This window comes from Suricata suricatta, chromosome 3, assembly GCF_006229205.1.
Source record: "Suricata suricatta isolate VVHF042 chromosome 3, meerkat_22Aug2017_6uvM2_HiC, whole genome shotgun sequence".
NCBI lineage: Eukaryota > Metazoa > Chordata > Mammalia > Carnivora > Herpestidae > Suricata > Suricata suricatta.
In genome coordinates this window covers 53,545,488-53,564,197 of record NC_043702.1, presented here as the reverse complement: position 1 = coordinate 53,564,197, position 18,710 = coordinate 53,545,488, and the positions used below count along the sequence as shown (strand labels likewise).

The window sequence follows — 18,710 nt, the reverse complement described above, 5'->3', positions numbered from 1 at the left end:
GTTTGATCTTTTGTTCATTTTGGCTTTTTTCGTCTGGCTCAGTATGACTGTCTCTGAATCCTGGACCAGGAAATGCACTCTCCTAGCCTCCAGATGTAAATCTTGTTTTTTTGGTTGCTCCCTGGAGAGCGATATGTCCTTGCCTGAGGCAGCCAAAGGCAGCTCCCAACACCATAGGTCCTTTAAGCTCTGTGTTTTTCAATCTTTTTTTTTTTTTTTTTTTTTTTTGCTTTTCAGATCGTTTATGTTATATTGCTCTGTCTGTAAGTTCACTGACATCTCCAATCTGCTCTTCATGTTCCTCCAGTGAATTTTTAAGGGTTTCAATTATATAATTTCTATTTTGTTCTTTTTATAGTTTTTGTTTCTCGGCTGAGATTTTTTTTCCCTTAACTCACTGGGAAGATAGTTTCCATTTTGTCCTTTAACGTGGTTATAGCTGTTTTAAAATGCTTGTGTGCTACTTCCCGTGTCTTGGATCATCTTAGAGTCAGTCCCTATTAATTGCTCCTTTTCTTGATTATGGATCACACTTTCTTGTTTGTCTTTGTCTAGTAATTTTGGAATACATCTTGGAGATTGTTAATGGTATGTTGTAGAAACTCTGTATTCCATTATATTCTTCTGAAGAGGCTTTTTTTGTTTTAACATCAAGTAATTAACTTGACTGTTCCTCAAATTCCCATTTCTTTCCCTCTGAGGTGGTGAATGGCTGGTTCTTTTAAACTTAGTTGGACTGCTTTGAGTCTGCTCCACAGATGTATAGTTTAGGGTCAGCCAGACATCTGGAGAGAGTTTATACATACATCACTCTCTCTCTCCTTTCCTGTGATTTCTCTATACTCTTCCCAACAGTTGTGTTCTCTGCAAACATTGCCTCCTGGTTCTTCAAGACAGGAAGACTGGAGTCTTTCCTTTTATGGTATCAACCGGGGCTGTCCGTCAGGCTAAAACCTGTTTAAAAAATTTTTTTAAACCTGGAAGGTTTTCTAAACCTACTTTTCTAAATGTATCACATCCCTTTAACCCCTATTATTGCTTGTTTTTGTCTGTCTGTACTGTCTGTACTGAGTTGGGTTTTGTTTTTGTTTATGTCCAGAGTTTATAGTTATATGCGGAGGGTCATTTTGGTAGGAATTACTTGACCATTACTAGAAGCCAATTTTAAGACAAATTTAAATGAAGATTCCTTACTCTAATGTTTTATATTCTTTGTAATCTTAGGTACCCACTTAGTGGCATGATTTTACCAACTTTTAGAGACTGGATCCAAAATACCCTTGGAGTAAACCTGGAGCATAAAACTACCTCTAAAGTAAGCAATGAGAATGATTACTGATATGCTTAACTCTGTGTGCACATGCATGTATTTAATCCTAAATCAGTTAGACTTATTTTTGTAATTTGTTATAATTGTTCAATGCACTTATTGTAATTTTTTTGTTAAGAAGTTTACTGGTTTTCCATGTCTCATAGGGTGGTAGTGAAGTGCAAATGAATGAATTCTGTGAGGGGACTGCTAGAAAGGATAAATTGCTATGAATTTTAGGATATTTAATGGACTGACAGTAAATCCAGGATTAATATAGGATACTTTGAAATAAAAATGTAATGTTACATTTACTATCAAAACATTTCAGAATTTTAGAAGACTTACAAAAAAGTAAAAATTTGATTAAGATATGAGTGATCCACGAACTTTGGTTTGTTCATGTGATTTCATTTTTCTGTAGCTGGGGTTAAAAAAGTTTTAAACTATATTCATATCAAACTAATGAAATAGCATTTCTTTATATTATTATGATTTTCATTATTTATTGTTATTATTTGCTATGGCATGGTATTCTGCATGTCCCTATAAATTGGTTGTAAGTTCCATAAGTGTAAGGACTATGGCTTGCACTATATTCTTTTTTTTAAGTTTGTTACATTTATTTAGAGAGAGAACATGAATGTGTGTGAATGGGGGAGGGGAGAGAAGGAGAGAGAGTCCCAAGCAGGCTCTGTAATATTGGGCTCAACCTCACAGCTGTGAGATTGTGACCTGAGCCTAAATCAAGAGTCAGATGCTTAACTGACTGAGCCATCCAGGTGCCCCTATGCTATATTCTCTACTATATCCAACATGTTATTAAGGACTACAGCTATTCAATGAATGCTTGTTTGGTTTATTTATAAATCCATCGTTACGTGTCAGTCTACTAAATAAGTTATATTAAGTTAATTCTTACCCTTCTGAAACCAAATTCTTTCAACTTTTCTTATAAGATATCTTTTTTATTTTCTTAGTTCTTTCTTTTGGCTATTTAGAATTACTTTTTTTGACTTTGATGTAATCTATATACCATTTTCAGAATTTTCACCAGTTTCCCATGCACTTTTTCCTGTTTTTGAGCCATTTGCAATTTTTAATAACTCAGCAAAATCATAATAATGTACGTTTTGTTAGGGTTTCCTGGTCATTTCCTTCACTGTAATGTAAATTCCATGAGGTCAAGGATTTTCCCTGGTTATCTCACTGTTGCATCTCAGGGGCCTAGAACAGTGCCTAGTGTATGACACACACACTCAATAAATATACCTTATATAATTGAATATTAAATATAGCATCTTTAATAAGATACTAACACTATGTGAATATCCTATAATTTTTATACATCTTTTTAAATGTTTACTTATCTTGAGAGGGAGAGAGAAAGAAAGTGCAGGGAAGGGGCAGAGAGAGTGAGAGAGAGAATCCCAAGTAGGCTCTGCACTGACAGCACAGACTGAGGTGGGGCTCCGTCTCAGGAGCTGCGAGACCGTGACCTGAGCCGAAATCAGGAGTCAGAGGTGTAACCAGCTGAGCCACCCAGGCTCCTCTTTTATATACTCTTATATTTTCTTTTTTCCAAATACTGTATCATAGCTTTTTTTTTTTTAATAGCAGATTTTATTTGGCCAGGCTTTTCTCTGTGGTAGGCATATATTTGGTGCTTTTCACAAAAACTGCCACATTTTGACCTTTCTAATTCCTTATGGTAGCTATATAAATTTAGTGGTGATAATCTCATTTAACAGATGAAGAAGCCAAGGCTCAGAGAATTTGGGCAACTTGCCCAATGTCACATAGTTGAAAATTTATTTTATTTTTCAGATTACCTGTTAGTTGAAATTAAGTATCAAATTATAATTATGTTGTGAGTTTTAAAACAGTTCTGTAAAAATGGACTTATTTTGAGGTTTCTTGTTGATCATTTTAAAATAGTAATTGAAATCTAAGAAATGGCAAATTTTATCTACAGGTGAAAATGTAGATGATACAAAAGTTAAGTAGCTTTTCCGTAGTTTTCTTGATCTAAAATGGAAGATTTGACACTTTGCCATCTTCTTTGTTCTTGATTGCAATCTTCAAAAATAATGAAAGGTGAGCCAAAGATGCAAAAGAGGAAACATAAGTCGTCTATTACTTATGTTATAGAATATGATTAACCAGACCATTTGTAATTTGTTATTGTCACAGAGTTGGTGCCTGTGTTATTTTTCCATGCTTTTGTCTCAGTTACATTTTATAATCACTGTCTCTAACCAGGTATTCAGAATTTATTTTTCTAGAAATAAGTCAAAAAAACCAATTTTATTTTCTAGGCATCCTTAAATCCTAGTGATACACCTCCTTCTATTGTAAATGAAGATTTTCTTCATGATCTTAAAAAAACTAATATTTCATATTCACAAGAAGCAGATGATCGAGTATTTAGAGCTCATGGTAAGCAACTTTATATAAACACTATTTTTTAATTTTAAAATTTCCTGTAATTTAAGATGTTTTTACATGTTCTTTTTTAAATACAAAACAGGTCATTGTCTTCATGAGATATTTTTGCTCAGGGAAGGAATGTTTCAACGAATTCCTGATATAGTTTTATGGCCAAGTAAGTTTTTTTTCCTTTGTATCATTAATTTAGTATTGTGAAATCTTAAATAAGGAAATATATACTTGTAAACATAGGAGTTGTAAAAAGTACAGGTAGATGTATTTTTAGTTTACCAAAAGTTATATAATTCTTTCTTGATCTGATCATCCTGAACTATTGGTTTTATTGATTGATTCTGTTGTTGCTGATTAAGTCTTCCTTTTAAATGTAAATATCATATTGGGAGGTCAGTTGAAAAATGTACTTTTGGTTAGTGTGAAAGCTTACTGAAATTAATATTGATCAATGATAATATTCAGATGTAAAGAAACTCAAACTATTGATTACTGTAAACTAGTAAGTTGTTGATATCACTTCATGGGCTAACAAGAATTGTGTTCAGATGGTGAAACAAGTTGTTCAAGATACTGATTGTCTTTGATATAAACAATTAAATTCTGAAAAATTAACTTCAGTCATGATTTTGACTTGAGATAGAAGAAGGATGAGGTTTGTATTATTTTGCTCTTGCTGATAATTAGGCAATATATTTATATATATATGATTTTTATACCCATCTCTTTTAGTAGAAGCTTTAAGGTAGAATTGGTAAATTCTTACTGTCTTTTATAAAAGTTCCAGTGATCTGAACCTTTTTCCTCTTCAAACTCTATAAAGAAGTATGGAGTATTTTATTTTTCAAAAAATTGTCTCTTCTCTTTTTAGTTGTGATCCCTCTACTTCACAGGAAATATCTGAGGGGGAAAAAAATATTTTAGTATGGAGGTAGGAGGGAGATGACATATGTAGGAGGAAAATGCAAGAGCCAATGTAGCTGAGATTAAATTAGTTTGTTGCTACCTGTGAAGTATATTCTTCTAGTATTCGTTAGGTAGCTTTAGGCTACTTCTTTACCAAGATTTGGGCAAGATTCATTCCATTTTTTTACTAGAAAAAAATGAAAGCAAAATTTATCAATTTTTGTTTCTCATAGGAAACCTTAATAGACTCTCTTTTGATAAATCTTGAGAACTTTCAAGTGTGCCTTCTAGGTATTTGTTTTCTTCACATGTCTGAATACTAATGTACTGACAATTACCATAATGAAAATGTATGTCTTACTTTAGAAAATACAGATATTTCTAAAAATCCAGATTTATGAAACACAGAGTTAGTTGTTGCACAAAAGTTTCTTTGTTCTGTAAAATCCATTCTGTATGGCAATTCCCCTCCGCCAACTTTGTCCTTCTATTTTTTTTTTTTCCATGTCAGTTTTCAAATCAGGCCCTTATCAATACATAGCTGGATTTTTGCAACAGCCTCTTAATGTTCTCTCATATCTTGAGTTTCTTGTTCCTCCAAGCCACCCTATATATACTTTTAAGAGGTGAGTTTCCCTAAAATTCCCTTTACCAACCATCATGTTCCATACCTCAAGAATCTATATGAATAGTGTATAGATGCCTGAATCAAGGTTATAATTTTATTCTGTTGAATCTTCTAGTATAAGGACTTCTTGGGAATTTTTTTTTTCCCTCATTAAGTTATCAGATCTCTGAGGCCTTTATTTAACTAATGTAAATTTTCTGTTGGTAATAAAGCTCAGGGTTTTTCTTTGCATGAGGGCAAGTTTTGAGACAATATGGCAATTTAAGACAATGTGGTATTTCATAGACCAGAGGTGGCTGTCTCATCTTGTAGTTTGAATACACACACACACCCATACATACACACTTACACAGATCTACCCTTGTGGATGTCTTTAAGTCTGGCTATAATTTGAATCTGAAATTAAATTTGCCTTAATAGGATGCCTAGGGCTTGTCTAACTGTAAGAACTTATAAAATAATGTAACTTCCAAGATTTGGAGTCATCCTTAAACCAAAATTTGTCACCATTGTGACCTTGACACAATGTGAATATCTATGCCTTTCATTTAGCTTGGACAAGTAGTCAGTTACTCATATAATATATGTTGTCTGTGGTAAGTATAGATTTAGTATTTATGCATTATTTTTAGCTGTCTAAATACCAAAACTTTAGGCCTGTGAAAATGTGTGCAAGGTACTATCCTAGGTGTTGAGGATGAGCTGTGAACAAAACAAAAATCTTTTTTTAGGTGCCATGCAATTTAGTGGGCAAGGAGACAGAACAATGAACAAATAAATATATAATGTATTGAGAGGTGATAAGTGCTATAAAGAAAAGGCATAGTAAGAAGATGAAGAGCCAAGTAAGTGAGCAGTGGGATGAGGGAGTGCCATGGCAGATAACATGGTCAAGGAAAACTTCTGATTAGTTGGCAATCCTAGAAGTAGTTTTGCCTTCTTAAAGGTTTTTGACAATCATGTTTAGGTATTTTATTAATTATTAGGAAACTAGGATTCCATTTAATACATTTTTGCCACAAATGGTAAGCTTTATAAACCTACTCTGAAAGGTTGAAAATGAATCTTCATTAAAAATTGGAATGATAAAAATGACATATTCCTAGCTTTAAAGAAACCTGAGAAATGATAACTTTTATAGAGCAGTATTTTTACTTTCATAAATGAATATTCACTTGTATATTTTACATCCTTAAATTTCCCTTTCAATCCCTTAGCAAATAATACTTGATTTTTGCATAGTTTCCTTGCCTCAAGTCTTTTTGTCTTCCTTGCCATTCCATGTGATCAGGAGATTTATCTTTCTCAAATAGTCTCTTTGCCATGCAGCTCCCTGGCTTAATGCCCTCTTGCTAGCCAAATTGAGGTTTATCATCTTACGCCTTATTTAAAATCTCCTGCTGTCAAGTTTTTGTTACTTATATAGCTTTTATTCTGATAAAGAGTACTATGCCAGTTGTGTCCAATAGAAAGGAATAGAAGTGGTACGTTATGTATGGTATTCTAAAACTTACTTAAAAAAAACCAGAATGAAACATCATCAATTGATGCAAAAATTAGTGGGTTAAAGTGTGATGAGAAACATTTATATAAAGTATCTCCCCACAAGATACTTATTAATTCAAGTATTCTTATAGTAACCTGTCAGATTTCTTTGTAACCAAATGGTGAAAGTTAACATGACCAGAAATGAGACCTTTCTACATCGTGTCCCTCTAGATATAGCTCTTAAGAAAGGCACAACATCACTTCTGTGGAATTCCTGCCCAGCTGTATAACCTCATTTAATCATGAAGAGACATATTAACCCAAAATGAGAGATCTATGAAATAACTGACCAGTGCTTTTCATGAGAATCAAAAATAGACTGAGGAACTGTCTCAGATTAAAGAAGAGTAAAGAGAGCTAATGCAGCATGTGATTGGCAGTTCCATAAAAGGGGACATTAGTGGGACAGTTGGCACAATTTAAATAAGGTCTGTAAATTAGTTAATAGTATTGTGTAAGTATAAATTGCTTGGCTTTGATAATTGAACTATAGTCATCTAAGATACTAATATTTGTGGCTGCTGGGTGAAAGAAATTCTTTGTACCTTATTTGCAACTTCTTTGTAAGTATGAAATCATTTCAAAACGAGAAGATAAAAAGATAAATGATGAACATTTTGTTTTAATATCGCTACTTAATGTGTTAAAGAGTGCATAAATGATGAAAAAGACATTAGAGAACTTAATGGACCCTCATTTTGCAGGGTTACCTAGTTTACTCATGTCCCTGTGATTAATTTATTTCCCCTTTTCTCAACAGCATGTCATGATGATGTAGTTAAGATTGTGAATCTAGCATGCAAATATAACCTTTGTATCATACCAATTGGTGGTAGGTATTGCCTTTTGAATTTTAATATAATGTAAATGTGGGGTTTTTTGTTTAAAATATTTATATTCTAAATATTTGTGCCATCCCATTGAAAGCAAATATTCTTGTAATTATGATATGGTTATTCTGAAAAATTGGTTTATGCTGCTCATTTTTTAGTAGCTCTGTCTACCTGAACTGTTTGAGACATGTTGTTCATGGCTTCTTTCCCATATGGATCCTAATTGACGCTGTGACTTAATGCTTAAATAAGAAAATGTTCTTTAGTAATTTCTTTATAACCTTTATCTTTATGGAGATAAATATACCCAGTGTATACTTTTGAGAAGGAACACTGTGCAGTGTGAAAGATCAACTAAGGCAATGATGACCATATCACTAATACCTGTTAATGTTGAAAACTAACATAGCTTTGCATTTAAAGACAAATTTGATCTCTCTTGATCTTTTATGAACCACATTCTTTTAATAACTTACATAAGCCAAAGGAAATTGACTTCACTAACTGAATTAGCATCGATGGAATGGAAGTGGGACCCCAGCAAATCAGGAGCTCCAGATTCCTTCTTCCGCTTATGCCTTGGGTAGAATTCATGGAGAAAAGGCACTATCGTGCCACTTTCAGGGAAATATTTTTCTGATTTCAAAGGACTGTGATAGGCAAATAGTATTTACTAATTATAGGCGTGCTCCTGCTTGACAATTCATGGTCTCACCTTGTACAATTAAGCTGAATCCTGTAGATCAGCACCTCCTGTAATTCTTCCCTTGTATCAAGATTTTTCTCTCCAAAACACATGGAAGTACCAATTAAGAATTTATTCTGATATATGGTAATACAGATGGTTAAGAACTAAGAACACAGTATTATTTTGTATTGATATCAAGAAAGCATTTTTCCTTTGATAACAAATGTTAATGGAAAATAGGAGTACTTTGTTTACATACTTCTATATAGTGTTTATTCTATATGAAATCATCTCTACACATTGACATATAACTTTGAATATTATATAATTCAGGCAACTTTAACTTGTTTATATTCTAATTTATTAGTCTTTTTGTATGAGAATATATTATTTCAAATGATAAATGAATCTCATAATTAAGGTAAGGTGTCTTTAGTTGAATTAGGAAAGGTATTTTTTTCTTATAAGCGATATCTCCACAGTAATTATTAGCTTAGAACTTTTCTAATCATGTTTTTGGAGTTTCACAAATTGCTAGGGGCTTCACTTGAGTGTGCCCAGGGGATGCAGCCATATCGCATTACTTTCAGCTCCATAATATTTCTTCATTTTGGCATGCAGCATACAATAAAGGTGAGTTTGCTTTTAGTGTGTTAGCATTTGCAAATTACAGTTTGCAAAGTAGAAATAGGTATTACTTTTCTAGTGGGCCTATTTGTATACTTTGTATTAAGGATTTGCCCTAGAAACGTAGCCTAGAAAATAGAATATTAAACATAAAATTGTTGTTTCCTATTTTGGCAGGAGGAACGAGTGTATCATACGGCCTAATGTGTCCTCCAGATGAGACAAGAACAATTATTTCTTTGGACACTTCACAAATGGTATGTGATAATTTTAGACATATTTGAAGATAATGTATGGTTTAACAAAACTCTTTATGACTCAGTCTTAGTTGTCATTAAAAAGGTATATTTTTCGTTTTGTTTTAAATTTATTTCGGGGTGCCTGAGTGGCTCAGTCGGTAAGCGTCCGACTTTGGCTCAGGTCATGATCTCGCGGTACGTGGGTTCGAGCCCTGCATCATCTCTGTGCTGACAGCTCAGAGCCTGGAGCCTGCTTTGGTTTCTGTGTTTCCCTCTCTCTCGGCCCCTCCCCAGGTCCTACTCTGTCTCTTTCTCTCTCTCAAAAATAAATAAACATGAAAAAATAAAAATAAAATAAATGTATTTCATCATTATATTTCACCCTTGCATTCAGGTCTCAGAAAGCTAAGTTCACTCACTCTTAGGCACATATCTTGGTTTCTACCAGATTAGCCTGAGAAATTGATAATTTGAGAGTCATGGATTGGAATATTGATATAATAGATGACCCGATTTGTATTGTTAAAATCAAAATACATAATATTGATTAAAGTTAATTTGAAACACAAAAATTTGTTTCCCTAATTTTTTAAAAAGGTTACTTTCTTTATTTATTTTGTGAGAGAAAGGAGGTGAGGACAGAGAAAGAGGGAGAGAATCAGAATCCCAGGCAGGCTCTACTTGGTCAGTGCAGAACCCAAGGTCAGGGTGCAGGGCTCAATCTCGCAAACCGTGAGTTTATGACTTGAGCCAAAATTAAGAGTTAGATTTTAACTGACTGAGGCACCCAGGCGTCCCTGTCCCCCCAATTTAAAAAAATATATTTTTAAAAGTTTATTTTTGAGAGAGCATAAGCGGGGGAGGGGCAAAGAGAGAGAGGGGGACACAGAATCTGAAACAGGCTCCAGGGTCTCAGCTGTCAGCATGAAGTCTGATGCGGGGCTCAAACTCATGACCTGTGAGATCATGACCTAAGCCGGTCAGCTATTAAACTATTATAAACAGCATTTTAAAATTTAACTAATTAATTTGAAATTTTTTTCAAATGGTGAAATAGAACAGTATACCCATTCTCTAGATTAAGTAATTATTAATGTTTTGTAATATTGGCTTTCTCTTTCTTTGTTTCTCTACTATTTATTTTTTCCCCCTCAAAATTTCTTTAGTTTTGCGAGAGAAATAGAGTATGAGTGAGGGATGGGCAGAGGGAGAGGGAGACAGAATCTGGAGCAGGTGCCAGGCTCTGAGCTCTCAGCACAGAGTCTGACATAGGGCTTGAACTCAAGAGCTGTGAGACATGTCATGACCAGATCTGAAGGTGGACAGTCAACCAATTGAGTCACCCAGATGCCCCTATTTTTCTACTATCTTAAAACCAAAATCCTGATATTATGCTACTTAAGAGTAAATATTTCTATGTATCTGGATTTTTCCTTTTATAACGTTTTATTATGAAGATGTTTAACCACACAGAAAAGTTGAAAAAAATATATAGTGAACACTTATATACCCACCATCATTCAATCCCTGTGTTCATCCATGAACCCATCTTACTTTTGTATATTTTTTAAAGTAGTAGACATCACTACCATTCTTCTCAAATACTTTTGGCTGTGTATCATTACTAGAATTCAAAGTTTATTATTTTTTATAGTTTTTTAAGCTAAAATATATATTTACATAAAATACACAGATCTTAAGTGTACATTTCTGTGAGTTCTGACAAATGTCTACACTTGTACTAGTCAAATCTGTATCCCCTCAGAAAATTCTGAACAAATCCCCAGCCCTCTTCGACCACCCAGAATAAATCACTTTTAGTTCTAGAAATTTATATAAACAGAATCATATACCACATACTCTTTGGTGTCATGTTTCTTTCACACAGTATAATGTTTTTGAGATTACTCTGTTCCTGAGTTTATCAGTAATGCATTTCTGTTTCCAGGTGAGTGACATTGTATTATATAAATATTCCACCATTTGTTTATCCTTTTTTCTATGGTAGGACACCTATGCTCTTCCCAGGCTTGACTTTTATAAATGAAATGATTATGAATATTGTTGAATAAATCTTTTTGTAAACATAGGTTTTCATTTCTATTAGGTCAATGTCTAAGAGTGGAATTTAAGTCATAGTAAGTACATACTCAGTTTTACAAGCAATTTCCAGATCTGTGTTTAGAGTAGTTGTGCCATTTTAACACTCCCACAAACAATATATGATAGTTTTATTCTGTGTATCTGTCTTTAAAAGGACATTTTTTTCACTATATTATTGTTGCTTCTGGCACACTTAAAAACAATTCCTTATATCATTTAATATAGAGTTCACATTCAAATTTTACAGTGGTTTCAAACTTGTTTTTATTTTATACTTCATCTGTTCATATGGGGATTCAGACAAGACCCATGTTAGCTTTTGGTTGCCTCCTTAAGTCTCATTTTATCTTTCTTCTTTTTTGAATATTACTGACTTCTGGAGAAACTAGGTGATTTGTAGGATAAATTATATCATATTTTGAATTTGCCTGTCACTTCATCTTGGTGTCATTTAACTCTTCCTCTAGGTTTTGTATGTCCTCTGACCTGGAAGTTAGATATAAAGTCTAGTTAGACTCAGGCCTAGCTTTAAATTTTTTTTCAGCAAGGTTATCTCATAGATGGTGACACGTTTTTCTGTGTCACGTCACATCACATGTAATATCTGTCCATGTTACGTACTGCTAAAATTAATCAGCAGGTTCAGATGGTGACAGCCTGATTATACTTCTGTAAAGTATCTCATTAACCTTTGTCCTTCCTTATCCCACAGTTTAAGAGAAGGTAATTTCCTTAGAAGATTACTTAATAGTATCCTGTTCTGGAATAGGCTTTGGAATGTTTTTGAATTTCTGTGTATTGTGTACAGATTTACCACTAAATCTTTTACTAAATTTGTGAAATACAGACAGTAATAATACTGAAGATAATTGTGAAGATTAAGTGAGATAATATAAGTAGTATTTACATTGAGTAGATGCTGAAAATTCTGCAGGAGAATTTTAGATGCCAGGCTTTTAACCATTTATTTTATAGAAAAACCTGGTGTATTCACTGCCTTTAATGGTAAACTCTCTTAAATATTGTAGTGGATGGATGGTACTTATAATTGTGATTTGCTTTGAAGTCGACAAGGTATGTCTGTGCAAGATTCCCATAACGATGTGTACAAAATATAATTAGTAATGCCAGTTTTCTACTTAAATATATACAATAATACTAAATCATATTGATCTCAAAGTTTATATTTTATTGTTAGCTTGTATTGGGTAGTATATATTGGATATAATAGGGTATCCTGTGTATTTTCTTTAGGTTTCTCTATGAGTGCCCATAAAGATGTTTTTCTTTTTTCTTTGCCTCCTTTCAGTTTTTGTTCTGCAAAAAAATCTGTTTGGACCACTAGTAGATATAGATATATAATTACCACAAATATGTAATCATTTTAACAACCAGTCTGCCCGGGGAGATGTGTATAAGTTATTCAGATTACTGAATTCTGTTTTTTTACTTTATAGTTTAGTACTTCCTTTTGTTTAGCTGCCAAAAGCAGACCAAAGACTCATTTGCCATAGTTATATTGAAATTACTATGTCTCATTGTGAAAGTATAATTAAAATTATAGCTTTACGTAACGTAAAACAAAAAATACATTCACGTATATCATCTTATTTAAGGCTTATCATAATCCTGTGATTTAAGCAGTGTGGTTATTTGTAGGTGTTCAGATTTGGACTATAAGCAGATAATTTTCATATTGTCTACTATTGTGTTCTTTCCTTTTTGTTATTAGCTAGACTTACCTGCATTAGTTATTGCCATGAAATTGAAAATATCAAAGTGCAAAGAAAGCTTCTCTGGGATCCAGAAGGTCTATATGTTAACCTGCTTGCTCAGTCAAATAGAAGGGAAAAGATGTCTTGTTTTAATAGTACAAAGTAATTCATATATATATACATATATATGAATTTTTACTTTTAATATATATGTTTATATACATATATATTAAAAATTAGGTCAAGTAAGAATGTTAAAAAACATTCTGTAAACATTTTGCAAGTTGAGCCAGATGATATTCAGTTTCTTCTTTTCAGGTAGGAGGCAGGGGTGTGCTTTGTTTTCTACCCAGAGCCTCTGGTCCTATTTTGGATTGAAAATATAGCAAAAATGTCATTTACTATATGCAGATGTCTTTTTTTAATCTCACAATGGCCATCTTCTGAGATTCTTGTTAAATATGATTTATAACTATTAATAGTAGTTCAGATAGTATTTACCGAATGCCAGGAACTTTGTATGCTCAGACTTTTTTTTTTAAGATTTTAAATAATCTCTATACTCAGTGTGTGGGGCTCAAACCCACAACCCCAAGATCAAGAGCTGCACGCTTCACAAACTACACCAGCCAGGTGACCCTCCGTGTATGCTAAGCTTTCATGTGGAGCATCTCATTTAATCCTTACATCAACCTTATGAGTAGTATTACTATTCACACTTTATAATGAGGAAGCACTAAACGTAGTTAAATAATTTGCCTACGGTGAGAAGTACAGTTTAATTTGTATTAATACTGAATAAAGACAGAGTCTTTTTTTAAAAAATGTTTTTTAATGTTTTTTATTTATTGTTGAGAAACAGAGAGAGACAGTGTGAGCAGAGGAGGGTCAGACAGAGAGGGAGATACAGAATCTGAAGCAGGCTCTAGGCTGTGAGCCAAATGTCAGCACAGAGCCTGATGCGGGGCTCGAACCCATGAACCGTGAGATCATGACCTGAGCTGAAGCTGACGCTTAACCGACTGAGCCACCCAGCTGCCCCAAAGACAGTCTTTTTTCTTTCTTTCTTTTTTTTTTTACATTGCATTTACATATCTTTTAATGATAGAATATCAAAGATTGCCAGGTAGGAACATAGGCAGACAGATGATTCTTGGGGCCTACCTCAATGGTCAAGACAGTCTTTTAAACCAACTCTTGTGCAGTATACTGCCTAAGTTGCTATGTCTGTCATGTTGTGTAGTCTGGAATAAATGGAGTTTTGTATTGTAGGTAACCCTACTTGTTTATTTTCTATCCTGTCATTTGCTACCTTGAATTAGGACGTTATATTTCCTAAGAAAATGTCAATAGTTCATGAAGATGAGACTTTTTTCTTCATTTGCAACAGAATCGAATCCTTTGGGTTGATGAGAACAATCTGACAGCTCATGTAGAGGCTGGTATAACAGGACAAGAGTTGGAAAGACAGGTATGTTATTTCCTTTAATTAAGATTTTCAAAATTGCTATATGTCCTCCCTATGAATGGAGTACCTTTCACAGTGCATTCACTGAGCAAATTTGTTCAGCTTCTATTGTGGGTCAGGCATTGAGCTAGATGCTTGAGGATACAATAGTGAGTAAGACACCATCCCTTTCCCTTCGAAAGCTTATATTACAATAGAAAGTTCAGTAAATAGACAATTAGGAGTCAGAATGAGCATCGAAAGTTGAAGGCTGAATGTAGGGTATTATGGCTCTTCAAATGGGGTTAGGAGGGAAGGAACTGGACAATGAAGACATCATCGAGAATGCAACTTTTAAAATGAGACTTCAGGATGAGTGAAAGCAAAAATGTTAATGGGAGTGGAGGGAGCAATCCAGTCAGAGAAAGCAGCAGGTGCAGAGGCTTAAAGGGCAGCTGTTGCTTTTGGGGGCCTGCAGACAGCTCAGTGTGACTAAGGTCTAGTGTGTGTCTGTGGGAGAACACACATCTATATGTTGGGTAGGTGTATATATAATGGTGGTAGAGGATGAAGCCAGGAAAACATGGAGAGATCAGATTATATAGGGGCCTTATGAAGCCCCTTCTAGAAGTTTGAACTTTACCTCTGTATTCGGGTAGTTCTGGCTAACTCCTGTGTGTAGGATGAATGGGGGATGGGGGGATGGGAAGGTGGGTAAGAGGCTCCTGGCATAATTCAGGAAAGAGCTAATAGGGACAATAGAACAGTAGAAATGGAGCAAAGTGGAATATATTGGACATAAATTCTCAGAAGTTGATGATAAATTGAATCAACTGGGTAGATATTGGTATTTGCTATTAATTGAACTTTTCAGTGCCTCATTTTATTGAAAACTGCCCATCTCATGAGTTAGTCAAACTCTTAGAGACCTTGTAAGGCCTTTTTGGAATCCTGATGAATTTTTGGAAAGCTTAAGGTTACTTTCATGGATTCTAAGCATGTAATTATTAAAATATATTGATTTTCAACCTCCTCAAACATGGTCAAGACAACTGTAACTCAGCTTTTGTAAACAAAAATTAGAAAGTTTAATTTTTTGTTGATATACTGACCACTTTGTTCTACTTGAGTTACTGAGATTACTCCCTCCTACATTTTAATGGGACACTGAGATGATGTTTTTCAGCCTTCTTTTTATTTTCTTTTTCCTTATTTCTTGGTAAAAAGTTTAATGAAATTGGTATGCCACTGACCATTTCTGATGAAAGGCTTTGAAAAAAATTATTAAACTATTATCTTTATTTTTGATTTAATGAACTAAGAGCTGGAATGAAATTGAATATATTTGTTGAGGCAGTGATAAAGATCTTCCTATATTAGTCTTCTATTACATCTGAATCAGGCACTATCAACCCGGCAAATTTTTTTTTTTTTTATAACAAAGAGTGGCCTTTCATGTCTCTCATTTTATGTCTTTGATTATAGCATTTGATGTAGTATTTTAACCTTTCTGAGTTTTTTTTTTTTGAAAGGTTAGAATTAAAATTCAAGGAACATATTTCCTTGAAATTTAAATGACATTTTCCCAGACTAGGAACTTCTGATATTTTACCTACTAGTTCATTTCCCTAAATGCCAATATAGAACTTTATTTTTTGCCTCCAGTAGACTATCATGTAGTTTCTACAGCTGTTTTGATCCCAGTTCAAGTTTTTTCTCATTAAACTTCTCTACCCTTCAGTTTCTTAATTGGCTGAGGTAACCAGCTTAAAACATCCTGCTTTTTCCTTCTAGAAATTCTTGAATGATACAGATAGAGTAGCTGGGTAGCACAGGTTTTAATCTCTTTAGCTTATACATTGATTTTAATATAAATAAAATTTAAGAGAGATCATTAACATGTCAGTTGAGGATTTGGGAATTTGTTTGTAGGCTTATTAAGGTTTTGGCTACTGTATTTTATTAGTTAATAGTCTGGGGATATGTGACCTAGGTTTTTCCTCCCAAGGACTCATTTCCCTATGACTTAGTTTCTTTATGAAATAGTGATAATAATTCCTACTTTATATTTTTTTAGGATGAACTAAGTTAATGTAACTCTTATTCATTTCACTAATTTTATTGAGCACTATCTGTACTTCATTGAAGCACAGCTGACTTTAAATATTCCTTCTATGCACCAAAGGCTTCCACATTTATAACATCATCTTAGAGTTCTTTCTTAAACTCTAGATTTGTATTTTCAGTTGCCCCGTTGATGTCTCCACTTTACATATATAATATACATTTTAAAATTAATATTTTAAAAATTTAACTTCCATTTTCCCTTTACAGTTTGCTTATTCCTTAGCCTTCTCATTCTCAGTTGATGGAATTTCATTTCTTGGGCAGCTTGGGCCAAAATCCTTGGAGTCATTTGTTTTTGTTTTGCTTTATAATAATTTCATTGAGGTATAATTGTCATACAATAAATTGCATGTATTTAAAATGTACAACCTGATATGTTTTGACACATGAATACAACCATGAAACCATCACCTCAATCAAGATAATGAACACATGGGGCGCCTGGGTGGCTCAGTCGGTTAAGCGTCTGGCTTCGGCTCAGGTCATGATCTCATGGTTCGTGGGTTCAAGCCCCATGTCGGGCTCTGTGCTGACAGCTAGCTCAGAGCCTGGAGCCTGCTTCAGATTCTGTGTCTCCCTCTCTCTCTGACCCTCCCCTGCTCGCACTGTCTCTCTCTGTCTCTCAAAAATAAATAAAAAAGCATTAAAAAAATTAAAAAAAACCAAAGATAATGAACACATGTACCAAACCTAAAGATTTCCTTTTGCTTCTTTATAATCCTCTGTATCCAATCTTACTCCCACCCCTGGGAGAAATGATTGATCTGCTTTCTGTCACTGTAAATTTGTTTAAATGTGCTACAGTTGTACTAAAATCTAATCATGTACTCTTTCTGAGGGAGGATAAAGGGTATGGCTTCTTTTCACTAGGTATAATTATTTTAAGATTGATGCATGCTGTTGCATGTATCAATTAGTTTATTCCTTTTTATTGCTCAACATCATTCCATTGTATAGGCATACCACTATTTATCCATTCAATTGTTGTTGAGTACTTGGATTATTTCCAATTTGGGGCTATTACAAATAAAGCTGCTGTGAACATTCATGTGCAAGTCCTTATATGGATGTATACTTTAATTTCTCCTGGGCAAATATCTAAAAATGACAGAGCTAAATCAAATGGTAGGTACATATTTACCTTTTTGAAAAACTACGAGACATTTTCCCAGAGTACATCATTTTGTATTCCCACTAGTACTGTGTAAGAGTTCCAGTTTCTCTACATCCTTCCTAATACTTGTCAATGTTTTATTCATTCTAGTAAATTTGTTACAGTATCTCATTATGGTTTTAATTTGTATTTTTCTAGTTAGTGGTGATGTTGGACATCTTTTCAAGTGCTACTTGACGTCCATATATCTTCTTTAGTGAGGTGTCTGTTCAAGTTATTTACCAATTTTTTTTAATTTTTCTTTTTTATTTTTTTCATAATATTTTATTGTCAAATTGATTTCCATACAACACCCAGTGCTCTTCCCAAGTGCCCTCTTCCATCACCACCACCTCTTTTTCCCCCTCCCCCTTTCCCTTCAACCCTCAGTTCGTTTTCAGCATTCAGCAGTCTCTAAAGTTTTGCATCGTTCTCTCTCCCCAACTGTTTCCCTCTTCCCCTCCCCCTGGTCCTCCATTAGGTTTCTCCTGTTTTCTGTTAGACCTATGAGTGCAAACATATGGTTTCTGTCCTTCTCCACCTGGCTTATTTTGCTTAGCATGACACCCTCAAGGTCCATCCACTTTCCTACAAATGGCCATATGTCATTCTTTCTCATTGCCATGTAGTACTCCATTGTATCTATATAACACATCTTCTTGATCCACTCATCAGATGATGGACATTTAGGCTTTTTCCATGTTTTGACTATTGTTGACATTGCTGCTATGAACATTGGGGTACATGTGCTCCTATGCATCAGCACTTCTGTATCCCTTGGGTAAATCCCCAGCAATGCTATTGCTGGGTCATAAGGGAATTCCACACTATTTTCCAGAGTGGCTGCACCAGTTTACATTCCCACCAACAGTGTAGGAGGGTACCCATCTCTCCACACCCTCACCAGCATCTATAGTCTCTTGCTTTGTTCATTTTAGCCACTCT

General features: G+C 34.1%; 1 protein-coding gene and 1 long non-coding RNA gene across 2 annotated transcripts in view; one reads left to right on the top strand and one right to left on the bottom strand.

Moving 5' to 3' along the window:
• Positions 1-18,710, top strand: part of AGPS (alkylglycerone phosphate synthase) — a 127,267-nt gene that overhangs the window by 35,246 nt on the left and 73,311 nt on the right. The window contains exons 3-8 of the mRNA XM_029934335.1: positions 1,225-1,315; positions 3,628-3,748; positions 3,840-3,914; positions 7,594-7,665; positions 9,159-9,238; positions 14,429-14,509. Of these exons, the coding sequence (XP_029790195.1) occupies positions 1,225-1,315; positions 3,628-3,748; positions 3,840-3,914; positions 7,594-7,665; positions 9,159-9,238; positions 14,429-14,509 (520 nt within the window). The remainder of the gene's footprint in view (positions 1-1,224; positions 1,316-3,627; positions 3,749-3,839; positions 3,915-7,593; positions 7,666-9,158; positions 9,239-14,428; positions 14,510-18,710) is intronic.
• The window catches only part of LOC115287681, a 31,456-nt gene that overhangs the window by 2,311 nt on the left and 10,435 nt on the right, over positions 1-18,710 (bottom strand). The gene's annotated exons all lie outside the window — the stretch shown is intronic.